This window comes from Eleutherodactylus coqui, chromosome 6, assembly GCF_035609145.1.
Source record: "Eleutherodactylus coqui strain aEleCoq1 chromosome 6, aEleCoq1.hap1, whole genome shotgun sequence".
Lineage (NCBI taxonomy): Eukaryota > Metazoa > Chordata > Amphibia > Anura > Eleutherodactylidae > Eleutherodactylus > Eleutherodactylus coqui.
Window position 1 is genome coordinate 143640139 of NC_089842.1, and position 19940 is coordinate 143660078.

Here is a 19940-nt window from a genome sequence, read left to right on the forward strand (position 1 = left end):
TTTCCATCCCTGTGAGTGGGAGAGGCTGTGTGTTGAGAGAGACCAAGGGAAGAGGTGAGCGAAAAAAGCTGTGGGAGGCAGATGGAGAGATGGGGTCATTAGTGGGGATGTTAAAATCACCTAGGGTGAAGGTTGGAATTTCGCAGGATAGGAAGTGGGGGAGCCAGGCAGCAAAATGGCCCAGAAACAGGCGAGGAGCACCTAGGGGGCGGTAGATAATTGCTACTCGCATGGACAGCGGGCGGAAAAGCCGTAGCATATGTGCCTCAAATGATGGAAAAGTGAGTGAGGGTACAAGGGGGGTGACGTGGTAGGTACAATTTGGGGAGAGAAGAGCACCTACTCCTCCGCCACGCCTGTCATCTGGTCTCAGGGAATGGGACAATTGCAGGCCATTATAAGATAGTGCAGCAGAGAAAGCTGTGTCAGACTGCTGGATCCACGTTTCTGTGAGAGCGAGCAGATTTAAAGATTCAGCAGTAAAAAAAAGTCGTGGATGGTGGGGAGTTTATTACATGCTGGCTGGCAGTCTGATTGAATCATCTCTACCCGATTTGTAGCAAAAAGTGCCAGAAAATCATTTTGAAAATAAAACTCAAAGAAAGTCTGTGGTTTGTTTCTTCTATGTGTGTAGCTCAGTTGTTAGTACTGTTGCCGTTTAGTGCTAGGGTCCTAGGTTCAAATCCCATCAAGGACAACATCTGCATTAACTTTGAAAAACCCCTTCCAGACTTGAACTGACAACTCCAGCACTACAATGCAGCAGGGCTACCAACTGAGCCATCACACTGGTCTGTTCTGCTCCATAGGAGAAAATGAACAGGAAGAACACACACAGAGAACATAAAAGCCTTATACAGATATTGCCCTTGCACAGATTTGAACCTTGAAGCTGTATCACGGATTCAAACTTGAATTCCTTCACTCAGGTTTTGCTGTGCATTTGTATTGGTGTGGAATTTATTATATTTAAGATATACATGTATTGTAATATACTGGCATGGCCAAAAATGAAGATAGAAACTACAATGAAAAAGTAAGGAACTTAACAAGTGATGAAAAGGACTATATACAACCAAAGAAACTTCAAAGAGAGTTCAATCCTTTGAATTCATAGAATTTTTTTTGCATTTCTCTAAGACTGATTTTTACTTTTGAAGAACCTTTAAATGAAGAATTTGACTGCAGCAATAAAACCACAAATGGGTTAAGCATCCTATTCTATAACCTGCATCTGGGTCCTGGAAGTTGACCTAGGTTACCATTTAGGTAATCCTGGGATTGTGTTTTGGTAGAACTTTCATACTACAGAAACAAGAAAGACTTCAAAGCTGGATTTATTTTGATCACTTAATTCCTCAACATCTACCCTTCTCAAGGCAGCTCTATTTCTGAAAATAACTTTTTCTTCTTTTCCTCAAGACTTTCTCTCAAGATCTAAATCAAGGTAGCTGAAAGGCGTTTAATGGGTGCATCTATTGTAATGTCTATCACCAATTTTACCTGTATCCATAACTAACCTGTGCCAAACATTCAATTTGCTAACCTAGCCTTGTGTTTAAATACCCTGGTCAAGGTAGAATTACTTGAAGACACACTTATCTGTAGCACTCATAACCAGGGGCATATACCCCATTAGAGGAAAAACTCCCTTGGGCTTTCTTTGTTCATGGGGATACTACAAAATTATATGTGTGGCTTTACAAGGAGCTGCATACAGAGCTACTACATTAGCTTTCTATATTACAATACGAAAACAATGCCAACCCAAAAGTTGTGCTAGGATTTTATGAATATAACATACATGTGGGAATGAAATAACATGCAACAGGCATACTAGATCCATGACAGAGTGTTACTCCTAATCCGTTTCCATTCCAGGGCCATGCATGGTCTACTGAGGGGGCCAAGTCATTGGTACCAGGTGAAGTCTGTTGATGTCAACAGGTAGCACAGGAGTGACCAACCCATATTTAATTTCTGTTTCTGCCTCTTATTCCATAACATGTTGTGTTTATATGGCAAGCGGAAAAATCCAATAACATCATCACAGGTTACCTAAACCCACTGTCACGTATGCACTCTCACAACATGTCACTTGGATGCATCCACCTGGGGTTGATCTATCTTAGCCACTCAATATTGCACACAGCTTCCATTCAGACTGCCAATTGAGTATAGATCACACCCCAACACAGTCCATATACCCCAAAATCTCGCTGTCACCAATCCTACTGATGGTTAAAGGACCTGCATACACACACACACAAACTGCTCTCAAACAGCAATCAAAGGGTTAGCACCAATAAAGGCTTAAGGTCAGAGCACACTTACCAAAATTTTTAGACTTTAATGTAAAAAAACGCAGTGCTTACGAAAAAAAAAGGAAAATAGCGCACATTCCAGTTGTAATGGGTAGCTCCCATCAAATGTAACACATTTCTGTTGTCCCACACATCATTTAAAGTTCCTAATCCCTGGCGCAGTTTGCAGGACTGTCCATTAGTTCATTAAGCAAATCCCTGAGTTAGAACTGGACAGTGAGGTTATAAAAGAAATGCAACCAATATTAAACAGTCCATCTTCCTGTCCTTTCCCAAGTTGGTGGTGGAGGTTTCTGGATTTGGGCAGTAAATGTCCATATGCTTTTCCCTTTAAAGTTTGTCCAACCTACATATGGCTTCTTATGGAACTAGCTTTAGGTGGCAAATATGATACTCTCTCCAAAGATTAGAGCACCCCCATAGAGCTATTTTCCTGCAATAAGAGATCTTGGACATTGCGAGGAGCACACCTGATAAGACCAAGTTAGCCTTGTGGGTATCAAATCTATGCACATATATATATTCATCATACATCTTCATCACATCCACTTTACCTGATTTTTTTTAGAACCTTATTTCTATATGTAGCAGTGCAAGTTGTAGGGGTTAAGTACTTTTTAGTTGTTTTTTTGGCAAAACGCCACTCCCCATGCAGTAAAATAACTAACCAGCATATACTCACTTCTCTCTGCTCCCTAAGTGTGTCCCACATTGCTGCTCAAGGTCTCCCCTCTGACATCACATTTACTGCCCGCCCCAGATTGTTTACTGGATGTCACAGGCTGCTGCAGCCAATGGCAGGGCTTGATCGATCGTTGAGCTCTGTCATTGGCTGCAGCAGCCTATGACATTCATTAAACAGTCGGGATTACAGCTTGTAAATAAACAACCACAGCAGAGAACAGAGCAGCAGCACAGGAGATTCAGGGAGTGAGAAGAGGAGAGTATATGTCAGTTAGTTATTTTACTGCCTGGGAAACATGTTTAAAAAAAAAAAAAACTACTTTGGAAACCCCTTTAAAATACTAGACAATAGGATATTCACCAACAATGAATGGAACAATGCAAAAGAAAAGGGACCACACACACCCATTCAAAGCACTCGCACTTAAAGTGCAGTCATTATGAGGGAGAGGTCTGTATTAGGTCTCTAAGGTGTATAATGCCAATTGAACAAGCTAATCATGGCACTAAACCCATGGGGTCTATATTTTAGTGAATGTTGGGGGGGGAAGGCCCTTTTCATATACAATGGCCTTTACAAGCACATGACTGTTAGGTTGATCCAGTGTAACAGATTTAGGGTGTTCTCAGATTTCCATATAGTAAGAACCACAAAATAATTATTTTTATAAAAAAAACTACTACAATATCCTGACCAAATAATCCATTGTACTGAAAAAAACACAACGGGGTCATTTTAAGAAAGCTAAAGCATCTGCTACAAAAAAGTCCACTATTGAGGACTAAAAATAGGTAAAGATGGCTCACTCCAAAACCACAAGAAGGAAACCACTAAATGACACCTAAATCACAGATCTGAGGTAGACCTATCCCTTACAACAGCACATGTGAAGAAGACTTGGGTATACTAATAGATAATGGACTGAATATGAGTCAACAATGTGATGCAGCAGCCAAAAAGGCAAACACAATTCTGGAATATATTAAGAGAAGCATAGAGTCTAGTTCATATGAGGTAATTATCCCCCTATACTCTTCCTTAGTCCGACCTAATTTGGAATACTGTGTCAAGTTCTGGGCACCCCACTTTAAAAAAGAGATAGACAAACTGGAGCAAGTTCAGAGAAGAGTTACCAGGATGGTGAGCAGTCTGTGAATCATGTCCTATGAAGAACGGTTAAAGGATCTGGGAATGTTTAGCTTGCAAAAAAGAAGGCTGAGAGTAGACTTAATAGCTGTCTACAAATATGTGAAGGGCTGTCACAGTGCAGAGGGGTCAACCCTATTCTCATTTGCACAAGGAAAGACTAGAAGCAATGAGATGAAACTGAAAGGGAGGAGACACAAATTAGATATTAGAAAAGCTTTCTGACAGTGAGGGTGATCAATGAGTGGAACAGGGTACCACAGGAGGTGGTGAGTTCTCTGTGTTCAAGCAGAGGCTGGACAAATATCTCTCTGGGATGATTTAGTGATCCTGCATTGAACAGGGGATGGATCTGATGACCCTGGAGGTTCCTTCCAACTCTACAATTCTATGAAGTGGTGAAATTCAGGGTGAAAAGCAAAAACTGACATGCGTCAGCCCTATTCACATCTGCACAAGGAAAGACCAGAAGCAATGGGATGAAACTGAAAGGGAGGAGACACAGATTAGATATTAGAAAAAACTTTCTGACAGTGAGGGTGATCAATGAGTGGAACAGGTTGCCACATGAGGTGGGGAGTTCTCCTTCAATGGAAGTGTTCAAACAAAGGCTGGACAAATAACTGTCTGGGATGATTTAGTGACTCCTGCATTGAGCAGGGGGTTGCAACTGATGACCCTTGAGGTCCCTTCCAACTCTACCATTCTATAATTCTCATAAAGAGACATTTTGTTCCGTAGCGCTTTAAAGGATTTTGTGAAAACAGATTGCTTGTTGGAGGTTGATAAGAACCCGCAAGTTAAGTTCTTTGCTTCTTAAAATACACCACAACCTTTATTGCATCAGCACAGCATTTTGGTAATCCCAATATGTTCCTCCAGATGTGAGCTATCTATAGCCTTTAAATCCAGGGATTCCATTCTTTATCCTTCGCTTTATTGTCAAGTTTCAGTATTTGTTGTGTCCACTTTAACTCCTAGAACCTGCAGCCCTTACACTCTACAACAAATGTTGAAAGTGGCCTCCTCTGCTGCAGAGCTCCTGCCTCCTCTGTTATCCTAAGGGGGTTAGTTGTCACAATCCATTAAAACAGCAAGTCATTCATGCAGAACTGTGTTGGCTTATTGTGTATCATAAGCCTCTGGCAAAAAAAAAATGCTCTGCTATGCCTGGCAATGAGTATTTGCAGTGGGGGTGGTTGAGGGTTTGGTTTCTGTACCACTGACGCTGACTTTAGTAGCTCTAGTGCCTTTAGGTGTTCCTAGGACTGTGACCTAGTAAAGCAGAAGGCAACAATTTGTCATCCCATGCTCTATGAACAATTCCACTGGACATTGTACCTTAATTCCAACTAGTCACCATCATGAGTGGTTGAGGTTGTGCAATTTCGAAGAGGTCTATGCTAATCAGTGATTAGGAGGCAATATTACATGAGCATAGGGATTGCCTCACATATAGATGCATAAAGGAAGCTGAAAATATAATCCTATCTTTTACCAACTACCTGGGCAATATGTAATGCTTCATTTTTCCTGTGATGGCGCTGCAGGGGAATTTAACACTTTTTACCAGCCTTCCTCACACTTTACAATTGATCACTGGAAGTCCAAAGACAGAGAACCTCTGTCATCTATTTCTTGTCAGAGAACCCTTCTAACAAAAAGGTGTCACATTTGGTAAGACTGGTATAATCAGAGGTGACAAGTTCCGTAGCTGTATAGGGGTCAAGCCGGTGGTCAGATAAACAAGATATTTACAGTCGAACGCAGTAGGCTGTGACAGACTGCAACAAGGAACCAAGACAATGGCAATCAAGTGTCACCTGAACCACCCAAACTGGACTGGCCACTCAAGCGGAGCACTAACCCCAAAAGGGGCGACCCCACTGCGGGAGAGAAGCCAAGACCAGGTGTGAGATGAACTGGCAATGCTGACCACTGAACGCCAATTCACAGAGTACTTGGACTCAAAAGCATGGAACAGAACACTAGATAGAACTTCTGAGCACAGGTTCACTGAGCGCTACACACACAACACACTGGCATAGAGTGCTGGCCAGTATACAGGATCTATAACTGGCAATTCGGGAACCAAAGGGCCAGTTTAAATACTCTAACATATAACTGGGCTGAAAGCCAACGCAGCTAGCCTAACAATGCTAGAACCAGAGGAAGATGTTGATCCCTTGGTGTCCAGTGCAAGATGACACTGCCCATGCTCCACGTGGAGCATCCCATTGTCCAGAATTGGCATAGTAACATCACTCCAGCCTTACTATAGCAACCTGGTAGTCACAATGCAGTCGGTGCTATGACAAAAGGTTTTCCAAAGTGAACAACCATGTAGAAATAGTTTTTGCTTGTAAAACCCTTTTAAAGTTAATGACTTATGCAACTCTCTGATATACTTTTTTTATTTCAGTCTCTCACAGTTTCTCACGGTTTTCAAGATCTCTGCTTATTGGCAATGAGCTAAAAGACGGTTTACAGCAATCGGCATGGTAAACCTATCAGAGCTCACTCCTTTGACGAGCCCTGTTCCAGAATCGCCCTCCGGATATAAACAAGAATGTTTCAGTGCAAGCAGAGATTTTGAAAATGGTGAAGAATTTAAATAATGAGTTTATTCTATTAGTTTGTCTGATTTATCTTTCTACAATAAGTATAATTTATATTAGTTATTATGTTTGAAACCTTCCTAAAGATGATGAATTGTTTCACGACTGAGTAATTTCAGTAAATCTCCTGAGCCCTGCTCTAAAAACTGTAAAAGGCTCCCCCCTACCATGTGCCATTTAAGATACAGGTGTCTTCTTATGTGGTGGGTCTTTAGGCCCTTTTTAAGTACCAAGGCCCTGTTGACTACCTCAGCACCCCCTATAGCTATACAAAATGTTCTAACCCAATCAGGATATTTATCACAGATTACTTATGTAGCTTTGGGGCCAGGCGAACTGTAATATTGTCAACACACCATTGTAACCATTACATCACATTCTTGCAGGCCTTACTGCTAAGCCATACTAATAGGAAGTATGAGGTTAAGACTGGGCAAGGGATTAGCATACTGCAAGCTGCTCAGGGTCTTTAACTCTTCCTGTCGGAAATCAGTATTGAAGATTTTAGAACATTTCAGGAAATATTTTCAGCATTTGGTTAATAGCACCCTGCCAGATGGCCAATACTCAGGTCATGTTATTGTGCACCCACCAGTATGTTTGTTCCTGTCTTTGTATGTAGGCCAACAAGCTCGGGCAAATGTTGTGGTTCTCTGGATGGGGAAGTGCCCGATGTAGTTTATCCTACACAGGACAGTAGGGGAAACTACACAGGATACTGTTGTGTTCTCGTGTGTCTTCTGTAGTTTCTCCTTCACAAGGCATTGGGGAATGGTTCCTCAGGTTACATTGATGTGTTTTGGGGAATATCATTGTGTCTAATTTTTTAGCCTATTCTTGTATTGGATCTCTGCCGGTTCTTAGAGCGCCTTCACACTGGTCCTTCTGTATGAGAGGCAACAACACTTTGGCCTCATTCATATGGTAGAATTTTGGCATGGATTTACGAACAGATTCCATGCCCAAGTGCGCTGCAAGTCTGCAACATTTTAGAATTTTATTGAATTTTATGAACTACAAGCGAATTCTGAAATCTGCGTTGCGGAAAAAAATAATTTGACGTGTCATTTCTTGGCTTGGATTCACATGAAAATCCATGGCACAACTACGAGGCTCAGCCTTGGAGTTCTGCCACCGATTAAACTGTCACAAAATCTGACGTGGACCTTACATATGTAAAGTTCATGTGAACATGCCCTAACAGTGGCCAATATAATATAAACCAAATACTTACATGTATGAAAAAACAATGTCTAAAAAAAAAGTGCAGTCTGCCTCGTGAAAAACAAGACCACATGTAGTGATATTGACTTAAAAATAAAAGTTATGGATTCCAGAGCTGCAAGATCTGTTATTACTCTGTACAGGGTGCCAAGTAATTACCCCTTCTGACATCTCCTCTTCCTGTAGGATGGCATCTGGGAACGCCACTTATGATGCCATCGGCTAACACATCAATGATCACATCAATTAGGCAACAGTTCATCAGATCCTACCGAGACACGCCATGTGGTGTCTGGACTCTATGGGTACATGGCATAAGGAATACAATATAGTTAGATTAAATAACACTTTCTCACCTTAAAGACAATAACCCCAATGCAAAATATAGCAGTGCAATTTTGTAAGTAGGCCAGTGTGTCACAGTCCACTCCGCTTACAAACAACTTGTCAATGTGGCCCCAGGGCAGTTCAGTTTGACGTCACAATGTGGTACCCGGAGAAGTTTATGGCAAATGTCGTATTATGGAGATATTCTTCCCCTGTAGCATTGCTTCTAAAGGGGAATACTGTATTGCATGGAGGTGCTGTGCTGAATGGTCTCAGTATACGATTATACAGGGTCTAGGCCTTAGATTGTTAGCTCTGATGACCAGAGTCTTCTCTCCTTGTTTCTCATTGTGTCGATTGAGGATCTTGCCAGAAGTGACTACAATGCCTGTTCAGTTTGCACTTGAAGGAATATGCTGGTACTATGTGAAAATGTAAAGGAAGTCTTAAAGGGGCAACCCACTGATCACTAGAAAGGGGGTCTAGAGCCACCCATCTTTCCTCATTGCATGGCCTCAGTAGATTGAATGACGAGGTAATCAAGTATACACCCTGCCACTTCATTCAATGTTTATGGGACTTACAGAGAGAGCCAATCAAGCTCAGCCACTGCTCTAATCAAACTATGACCATATAGCAAGGGGTAACACGAAAACGCAAAAAAAAATCAGACAGCTTTCAAAAATCACGGCGTTAGAAACACCGCGTTCGAGTGCAGGTTTAAGTAAATGCATTAAAATCAATGGGAGTATTGTATTGCGGTTAGTACGGCGCTCGGGACACTGCACTAGTAGCGGTAAAAAAGCAGTGTGTGTGAGAGTGGCCTGCAGGGCTACAAACAAATTTTCATGTGCATGAAATGCGTCATGTGCAGGAAAGATTACGCCAAGGGGCTAGATCATGTATGCAGCACGATCTAGGTATGGGTATGTGGGAGTGTGGGGTGGGTCCCCAGGACCGGTGACCTATAGGTAATGTGGACTATAGGGCCGTATTGTTCCTGTGTTTCCTCTCAACCTCTGAGCTTCTGCTTGCAACTTTATGCAAGTTATTGATACCCGTAACTGCCTGTTATTTCAAACTTATCCTTAAGTAAAGTTTTACCGGGCCTCAACCTTTCCTGAGGACCCGAGGTACAACACAAGTCTCTGTTTATTACTCTGCCGCATAGAATAACGGTGTGTGGGAACGGTGGCGTCACGACGTGATACAGGATCTTTTAACCCAAATCTAAAACTATAACTAACGGCACCGTCCCTTCCCCCTCTCCCTGCCGGTTGCACACTCATAAATAATAATGGGTGATTCTTCATAAATAGGACAATTACCCATGTGTATAAACCCATAGTAAATAATACGTTCTTTACTCGTGTGCGATCCATCCATATATTGCATCACCATTCTGACCTGTGTAAATACAGACTAATGTACATGTTTTACTGTACTTTTACTGTGCGCAAACCAGGCGCAATTGCGTTAGATAAATATGTGCTATTTTCGTGTGCAAATGCGCAGGGAAATAGAGCATTCTGTGTATTTTCTTTGTGTGAAGAAATGCAAAATATGCCTATATGAATGAACCAATGGGTTCTATTTACTGTGTATTGCGCGCTCATATTTTGAAAATGCTAAACGCTGCACACATGCGTCCGTGTGACACAGGCCTAAGGTGGTTTATTAGACTGAATGTTGATCCAGTATAACACATTTATCTTGGTTTCTAATGGGTCAATGTCTGTTCCCACAGATCTCCGACACGGTGCAACTTCTCAACTCGGTAGTGAAGAGTGACCTAACTCAGCTGGAAGAGATTTTTTCTAAACGTACAGATTTTGTGGTCATTGTTCGGAACACCAGGAGAGAGGTGGAATCGGTTTCTCAGCACTTGGCGGAGATTTCCTTCTGGAAGGGAGTTGACTTGAATCCAAATGCTGTGGCAGAACAAGTGAATTTCATTGAAGATTATAGGTGAGCGTCTGTGAGCTGACCATGATCACCTTACATCAACTTAACCAACTCGTAGTTGTACATCACTTGTCACAATACTATCCCTGCTTGGGCTACTTGTCTGCATAGAACTCTAGAATAATTCTTCACCTACAGATGAGTAACTTTGTAAATACATTACTTATCTTGTACTGATAGTAACATAGTATGTAAGGCTGAAAAAAGACATACGTCCATCCAGTTTAGCCTATTATCCACCAATGTTGATCCAGAAGAAGCAAAGAAAAAACCTCAATGAGGTAGAAGCCAATATTCTTCATTAAAAAAAAACAAAACTAAAAAATTCCTTCCTGAGTCCAATCTGGCAATCAGAATAATTCCTGTATCTACAACTAGAGATGAGCGAGCGTACTCGCTAAGGCAAACTACTCGAGCGAGTAGTGCCTTATGCTAGTACCTGCCCACTCGTCTGTAAAGATCCAGGTGCCGGCGGGGAGCGTCGGGGGAGAGCGGGGAGGAACGGGGGGGGGGGGGAGAGGTCTCTCTCTCACTCTCTCCTCCCTGCTCACTCCCTTAACTCACCGCTCTCCCCCGCCGGCACCCGAATCTTTAGAGACGAGTGGGCAGGTACTCGCATAAAGCACTACTCGCTCAAGTAGTTGGCCTTAGTGAGTACGCTCACTCATCTCTATCTACAACCCTTCCGAAGTAATTGGTGACTCTAACATGATCCTGAATTAAAGTCTCAGAGCTGCATTAACAATATTCCACAGTATTCAGAGCTCAAATCTCTCCAGCATTCCCTACTGACTCAATGTCTGCAGTCCGCTCTTTAGTATTTATACCACGCATTGTACAGTAACCTTGTAGGGAAACGCTGCGGTGCCACCACATTATAGGGGATCTGTTAAACTGCGTCTGTTGACAAGACTTTTGCTATTCACAACCAGCAGAATTGTGAATGCAGATCTCCGTTCTAATACAAGCTGGAATTTAAGGTCATAAGCAGTGCAATATATTATGTACATAATTATGTAGATGGTGTCTATATTAATAAACTGTAAAGTGGTGTTTAAAGGTGAACATATGCTTTAGGCACATTATGAAAATTATGATGTTGCAGTGAGTTTTTGCAAAAACAAATGACTGAGTTTTATTAAAAGAATAAAATAAGGCAGAATCCCTGTTGTTTTAGTGGAAAATATTCAAGTTCAGTCTTTCTTCTTGAGGAAAATGGCTTTTAGTTAAGGAAGCAATCTCTTAATTTATGAATCCAGTACAACATCTTTACATTTATAGAGGCACTAAACTTAAAGGGGTTGTACCAAGATGGCATCCCTTATTCGTATGCCATTTTAGGGTATATGAATGTCAAGGAGTGGGATCCCTGTATGTCCAAGAATGATGAGCAGCTCAGTAAGAGTGGCTCCTGTCTTGGCGTATCTTCTGCTCTCCTGTGAGTGGCCATTCTCTAGTACTACATTCTCCTTGCAGGACCTACTGCAGGGGAAATGTCAGATTGGCCACAACCACTTATCTCCAGCTGTGAGAAGCTCCAAAAATACTTACATTCATAGGCAAAAATAGGTGGCTCAGTAGCTAGCACGATTTCCTATTTGTACTGTGGTCTAGAATTGAAATCCATCCAAGGTCAACATGTGTTGCAATTGAAATTATCCAACCCCCATTGCATATCAAGTGTACTTGCTAAATTTAAAAAAATTCAGCTGTTTGCAAAAAAAAACGAAAAAAAAAACAATCAAGGAACAGTTTAAATAGCTCAACACAACTAATATAACAAGTTTTTCCTTCAAAATTCGCACAAAATGCCACTTTCAATTACTACTGCAGTCCACTGAATTAAAATCTTCATTAGAGCACACAATTGTAAATGAGGTGTTTGTCTCAAGCACACCTGATGCAAGTAATAAAGGGCTTCATTAGTTGCATCAGGTGCAGGTATGCTTGCATTAAAACACATCAAATACCTGGACTGGCTAGGGCTTTGTTGGCTGTGATGTTTACATGTTAGAAATATGGCTGAGGGTGCTTTTATGCAGGATGATCTGTCAACCCAGTGATGGTCATTCCTATGCTTTTACACAGGAATGAGGAAAGCTACTGAAAGGATGCAGAATGGGCCAGGGATCGTTCCGGACTACTATCCTCCATTCACAGTAAACAGGCAGTCGTTCATAAGTGAACGGCTGCCTGCTTACATGGGCTGATCTGTTATTCAGCTTTCTGCATGCAAAAACTGAAGTCTAACAAGAAGTGAACAAATTCTCATTCGTCGTTCAACTGGGACATGCATTTATATTGAATGATGATCTTTCAGATTCTCGCTGGATCACGGGAATCTAAATGATTATCGGCCTGTCTAAAAGGGCCTTAAGCCAGGAGAGTAAGCCAAAAAGTTAAGAAATGAAATCATTGACTTGCACAAACAAGGAAAAGGATACAAAAAGATAGCAAAGACACTGAATGTTCCTACAGATACAGTTGGAGGCATAGTTTTCAAGTTCAAAATTAACAGAGCACTCACTATCTGGATGTGGCAGAAAGAAGAAACCATGACCAACTGCCACCAGATTCCTGAGGAGGCAGGTGGTCAAATACCCTAGAGTGCCAGCAAAAGGCACTGAGCTTTCCATTTGCACATTAAGGTACATACAAAATGATGAAGGTCTTCATGCCCAAACTCCATCTACTAATCCGAAAGCATAAAAAATGTTGGCTCCAATATGCTCAAAACCATATAAATAAGCCACAGAAGTTTGGGGGTGAAAGAAGGAAACAAAACTGGAACTTTTTAGGCCTATAGATCTGCAATATATCTGGAGGACAAAGAATGAAGCGTATGGTGAAAAGAACACCCTGTCTACAGTGAAGCATGTCGGTGGCTTGGTGAGGCTCTGGGACAGATTTGCTTCCTCTAGCACTAGAAACCAGCAACATGTAGGGGGCAAGATGGATTCAACAAAGTACTTGAAATCTTAGCAGAAAATATCATGTATTATGTGAAGAAGATGAAGCTTTGGGGTCATTGGACCTTCCAGTAGGTCAATGATTCCAAGCATACCCAAAAGTCCATCAAGATTTTGGTTCAAAAGAAGTCCTGGATGATTCTGGAGTGGCCGTCACAGTCGTCTAACTTGAACCCCATAAAAAATCTTTTGTAAGATTTGAAGAAGTCGGTTGCAGCACTCAAACCCAAGAACATTGCTGTAGTGGAGGCCATTGCTGCTCATGAGGAAAGAACTAAGATTCCCCAGGAACGCAAGAAGCTGTCAGAAGCTGGTATCTGGCTGTACATTACTTTTGCAGCACTTCCTAACAGAAAAAGGTGCTTGACTAAGTACTAAAGACGCTCGTCATGAAGGGGTGGAATAATTCTGAGACTGCAGTAGTCATTAAAAGTGTCATTTTGTATGGAAATTGAAGAAACCACTTGCTATATTAGTTGTGCTGAGCTATTTAAATTGTTCTTGTTTGATTGCATTTTTGCAAACAGCTGGTAAATTAGTAGTTTCAAACATGGAAATGATACAAGTTTAGAAAAAAAGGTAAATCAAACGCCAAGCAATAAAAAAAATACAGTACAGATCCCACAAGTAGATACATTGTAAATGTCATCACAAGTCGCAAACGCCCCCGATGAAGTGTATCTGAACAAGGTCAAAAAAAGAGAAAATCAATTATAACTTAGCAATAGGGAAAACGGGAATAAGGATGGGAAAGAATGAGAAAGGATGAAAAGACTTACGTAGGTCCTATAACCCACCACCACAAACGTTCAGATATCGTTGCCTCAGACCCATAGCTGTAGTAGATCTGAAGGTAAACCGTGTATTCATAAATGGATGGCAAACTTAATTTGTAATAGGTTGGTTGAATAATTTTGATTGCATCTGTATATGGGTTCCTGTATGGTCTTGCATAGGTTTTTACCCAAGCTCCAAAAATATACTGATGGCTTCATTGGCTTCCTATGACATTCATCCCAATGCGTGTGTCTGAGATAGGAAAATTGGATTATGAGCCCCACTGCAGACAGTGAATGATGGTGATCTCTGTTCTAAGCTATGTAAGCAACATGAAATAAATTAATAATATATCTCCTTTAATTAATCCTCTTTTGTAATACCCTCCATATCAACTGCCCCTGGTTCATGCAATTTTTCCTATCCAACCAGGAGTCAGCAGATCCATGCTTTTGTGATTCTGGCTAGACAGACACAGCTTTGTGAAGTTTGCCTTTGATCTTGCATTTTGCATTCGGTACATCCAACAATGAGGCTTGACTTTTCAAAAATGAATTATTGTGGTCACGAACCACTGCTGTTCCTGCAAGCCACAATTTGTTCCTAATGAGAAATACTCTATAGAACATCAACAGAGACTTTATCATAGTCCTATTACACCAAACCTGTACCTAAATCAATGAAACTGCATGCAATAAATCTGATTTCAGGCACGCGCCTGTCCCCTGCTGTCACAAGTATTTCAATTGTGCATTTTCCTTTTGCTTTTTGTATCTGCAGGTGGTTGGCTTACATACTGCTGCTTCTCTTGGATCTGATTATCTGTCTATTCACCTTACTCGGCCTGGCCAAGCAGATCAAGTGGCTTGTTATTGTGTGAGTACGCCCTCTGGTGTTCAGTGAATGTAATGGAGTTTGAAGAACAAGTGCAATCAGGATGTAAGAACGGCTCTGAAAGTAATTACTCAGCAGAGAGCAGCAATTTCTTGGGTACAGAAATGAGTTGTAAATGTTATCTCCCACGATGAGACAAATAGTTCGGTGGTAGCTGAAGCTCTCCATGGTTAGCTGCAGCCATCTGCTGTCTATATGTTGTTTACCACCGCTATATCCTCTTTATTATGTGCACAGGATAGGGGAACATTTAAGTGCATTATCTATATCAGCACGTTGGTCTGAGTCCTACTATGATAGGAGAGTGATAGCGAACCCTAGAGACCGAGTGCCCAAACTGCCACCCAAAACCCACTTATCTATCACAAAAAATGCCAACATGTCAGGTGCCCGGGCTTATCACAATGCATGATTTTTTTTTACCTCTGTCATTATAAAAAGGAGAGGGCTGCTTCAATAGACAGGGAAGAACGCCCCTGTGTTTCTTTTCCTAGCTGGAGCCCTGAAACGAATTTTGATTAGAAATCAGTTGCGTACCCGAAGCTGATTTCATATTATGTGGCGCTCCCCCTCACCTCCTCTGTAGGCTTCCCACTGTCGGCACTCCCCGGCTTCTGGTTCCCAGCGGCCTGTAGTGGCTTCACCTGACCAGGCCGCTGGAAACCAGAAGCCGGGGGGCGCTAATGGCAGGAAGCGTACGAAGGAGGCGAAGGGGAGCACCACATAGTATGAAATCAGCTGCAGATACGCAACTTATTTCCTGCCAAAACTGTACCAATAGTGCAGATTTTGACTGTTTCTTGATAAGGAAATGCTGTGGAATTTGCCATAGAAATTTCCGCTGCGGACATTCCGCAGCATTTCTACTATGTGTAAAATTTACCCAAAGTCAGCTTGAGGTACACTGCAACGTGCAGAGTGATCTCAGTAGTAATAGTGTACCCCACAGTGGCCTCAGTAGTAATAGTGTCCTCTATATCAGTCCCATTTGTAATAGTATCCCACACAGTGGCCTCAGTAGTAACAGTGACCCCCACAGTGGCCTCAATAATAGTGACCCCCACAGTGGCCTCCATAATAGTGACCCCCACAGTGGCCTCAGTAGTAATAGTGTCCTCTATATCAGTCCCATTTGTAATAGTGACCCACACAGTGGCCTCAGTAGTAACAGTGACCCACACAGTGGCCTCAGTAGTAACAGTGACCCCCACAGTGGCCTCAGTAATAGTGACCCCCACAGTGGCCTCAGTTGTAATAGTGTCCCCTATATCGGCCTCAGTAGTAATAGTGACCCCTATATCGGCCCTCAGTAGTAATAGTGACCCCCACAGTCGCCTCAGTAGTAAGTGTCCCCTATATCGGCCGCAGTAGTAATAATGGCCTCAGTAGTAATAGTGTCCCCTATATCAGCCCTCAATAATAATAGTGCCCCACACAGTGGCATCAGTAGTAATAGTGTCCCCTATATCGGCCTCAGTAGTAATAGTGGCCTCCACAGTAATAGTGTCCCCTATATCGGCCTCAGTAATAATAGTGACCTCAGTAGTAATAGTGTTCCCTATATTAACACCACAGTAGCCCCAGTAACAGTAACCCCCGCAGTAGCAATATTAACCCCACAGTAGCTGCAGTAATAACGCCCTCAGTAACATTAACCCCACAGTAGCCCCAGTGATAATAACCATACAGTAGCCCCAGTAATAATATTAACCCCACAGTACCCCTAGTAATAACATTAACTCCACAGTAGCCCCAGTAGTAATATTAACCCTTCCCCAACCCATACACTTACCTCCTTCTTCTACTCTCCTCGGCGCTGCTGCAGGGGCACACAGTAACAACAGTGTGTGCGCCAGGAATGTTTCCTCCCTTCTCCCTTCTTCTCTCCTATGGAACTAAGGAGGAGAGGTCAGGGGAGGAGGATCCCAGGTGCACCTGGACCACCGCCGGTATCAGAATGTGCAGCGGGATCAGCGCCGCTGCAGGATTACAGGCCGGGGAACTGCAGCTCCCCGGCTGGTAATCACTACCGTGGTGAGCGTCCGTCGGCCCGTGTGCCAGCAGAGAGGATTCAGTGTGCCGCCTCTGGCACGCGTGCCATAGGTTCGACACCACGGTACTAGGATGTGATTGAAAAAAATATCCCTGCATTGTTATTCCAGAGAACAGGCAAGTAATGTGATGGGGTGATGCTTTTTGCTCATCATATAATGATTGAGACTGATAGGTTAAATTAGGTGCAATATAGTAACATAGTATGTAAGGCCGAAAGAAGACACACATCCATCCAATTCAGCCTATAACCCCACCCTCTCCCAGTGTTGATCCAGAGGTGGGCAAAAAACCCCAATGAGGTAGAAGCCGACTTTCCCCATTTCCTAACTCCAATCTGGTTATCGGAATTGACCCTCCACTTTCTTATGTTTGTGCCAAAAATAAAAGGCCATGTCTTGGCATTGCACGTCGGCCTCATCGAAGACATATTCATTTTCTTCCAGGTCGATGGCTCTGGTGAAGCATCCAGTCGCCACTAAATGTTGGTTGTGATGATGCACCAACAGTCCTAATCCGGATCATATTTAGTATTTTTTTCTTAGAGAACCACAAAACTTGATGTTTAGCCCAACTTTTCTGTTTTTATTATCTGAGTACTTTGGAAGGGATACAACAGCCTTTTTTTACTTACAAAGAAATTTAGTTTTCTTTTCCAAAGTAAAGGGAAGAAAAGAAAACTTGTAACAATGAGACTGGCTTACAAGTTCGGTCTCCCAGGTACTGCCCCCCCCCCTTCCCGCCTTTTTGTTTTCCTCTAATTTTCAAAAGGCTTAAGTGGGCTTTTCAGTACAGATAATAACCAACTAACTGCTATAGTTTTGACGATAGATAGACTTCAACTGCTCCTGTTGAATTCAATTACATGTCCGTCTTCAGTAAGCTCCCCCTAGTGGCAGCAGGATTTCATAATTTCAACAGATTTTGAAGCTGAAGACCACTTTAAGTAATTAGGATGTCCCCCACCTGGAGTTATTGTATAATAAGTAGTAAACCGTTCTTTTCTGCATAACGTGTACAGTGAAGCATTAGGATAACATGTTATTATTACATGCCTTGTCAATAATGTGCAGTAGAAATAATACCCATTGTATATGAGGTTCTGTTCACAAATCTTATATAAAAGATCTTGGTAGGATCTGTGATGGATCCATTATGATTAGAGATGAGCGAGCATACTCGCTATGGATAATTACTCGAGCGAGCATTGTCCTTAGCGAGTACCTGCCCGCTCGGAAGAAAAGGTTCGGGTGCTGGCGGGGAGAGCAGGGGGGCACGGAGGGGAGATCTCTCTCTCTCTCCCCCCCCTCCCCCCCTGTTCACTCCCGCAACTCACCGCTCACCCGCGCCGGCACCCGAACCTTTTCTTCTGAGCGGGCAGGTACTCGCTGAGGACAATGCTCGCTCGAGTAATTGTCCTTAGCGATTATGCTCGCTCATCTCTAATTATGATGGGGGTTTTTTTCCATTAATTTATAGTGGATCAGTGAAGTTTCTTTTGTCTTGGATTGTTTACTTGTAATGAAGCTTCATGAGAGCAGGGCAGCTTCAAGGCATAGTCAGGAAGAAGGCGGGAAACACAATGGGAAGATAGGATTAAAAGTACCTAGTAAACTTTATTTGAACTTATAACATAAATCGTTCACACTGGTAACAGTCCATAGGTCTCTAGGCAGTTGCAGCAACACCATTCAATTTCAATTACCAATCTTCTCCTGACCGAGAGGCCGTTACTTGTTGCAGGCGCACGGAGAAGTAGTCTTCAGGGTGGCAGCTTAAGAACATGACTCACTTCCACTTTACCCAGCCCTGATGTTGATCCTTAACTAACTTCATCCCTAGTGTCTCAAACCCTCTGTGGTCACAGTCTCAATATCGTTCAGCTCCCCTGCTGTCTCAGACCCGTACTTGGTCACAGTGTCCGTGCGACCTTCTCCTTCACACCAGCTGCTCTTGAGGGGTTGATGCACACAGCAAGAGCGTAAACCCACAATGGCTCTGGCAATCTATTTCCCTCTCCTGAGGAGAATGCTGCATCATTCTTGTAACATCGGTATGCAAATGAAAGATGTTACATTGCCTCAGCAGAATTGCCTATTAGAAGGTAGCGTTCCTACAAGTCAATGTCCTGGGACTGGGCAACATTTTCAAAATTTCTGTAATGTTTCATTTATTGCCATTATTCGAAAGTCCATCTAAATCATTAAACTAAACTTGAATCACAAATAATCAACTGGTCACAGCACACACTTCACCTTGTCTTGTAAGGGAGGATAACATCACACAGATGGTGCTCGCTCAACACGATCCTGGATCCTGGATCAGGAATGTATCAACCAAACGAAGAAGACAAAGACCCTTGGAAGTAGGGTTGAAACGTTGTTCGTGTTTATGGGCACAATAAAGATACCACTGTGATTTTTTACTCCTTGGAGTGCTGCTCTTCTCTTCTTCGTTTGATTAAACTAAACTTCAGTAACTTTTTTTGCTGACTTGCATTGCCGTTGCTTTCCAGCAAGCTTCAGATTTCCACATTGTGTAATATTCCAGGTTCTCTGTATCCTCTCATTTTATGCCATTTGCCCCTTCTTTCATGTCTATAAGTTCTGATTTCAGGTGCTGTCCTGCTGTTTGCAATCCACTTTCAGGGAGGGAGAGTGTAGCAAGCCTATCAATATGCCAGTAGTACACTGTACTGACTTTCTTGCCCTTACCATGCTGCATTACATAGTCTGTGGACCAAACGGCAGGGGGACAGTCTCTGAATGCTCACCCCTCTACTGTCCCAGGATGATTCAGGCATATTTAGACAACCACTAAAAAACAGACAGTTTCCTGTGAAAGGGGAAATCAAAAAGCAATGGAAGCTGACAATTTTTCCATTTTGTTAGGGATAGAAGCTAATACGTTTGTCACTGACAGACTGACCTTCCACCAAGGATGTTCTCTGTGTTCCCTG

The 19940-nt window shown here is 42.5% G+C and overlaps 1 protein-coding gene across 2 annotated transcripts in view; it reads left to right on the forward strand.

Annotated features, from left to right (window-relative positions):
- The window catches only part of TTYH1 (tweety family member 1), a 162414-nt gene that overhangs the window by 110383 nt on the left and 32091 nt on the right, over window positions 1-19940 (forward strand). For both annotated transcript variants that reach the window (XM_066607789.1, XM_066607790.1), the window contains exons 4-5: window positions 10072-10292; window positions 14816-14911. In XM_066607789.1, coding sequence (XP_066463886.1) covers window positions 10072-10292; window positions 14816-14911 — 317 coding nt within the window. The remainder of the gene's footprint in view (window positions 1-10071; window positions 10293-14815; window positions 14912-19940) is intronic.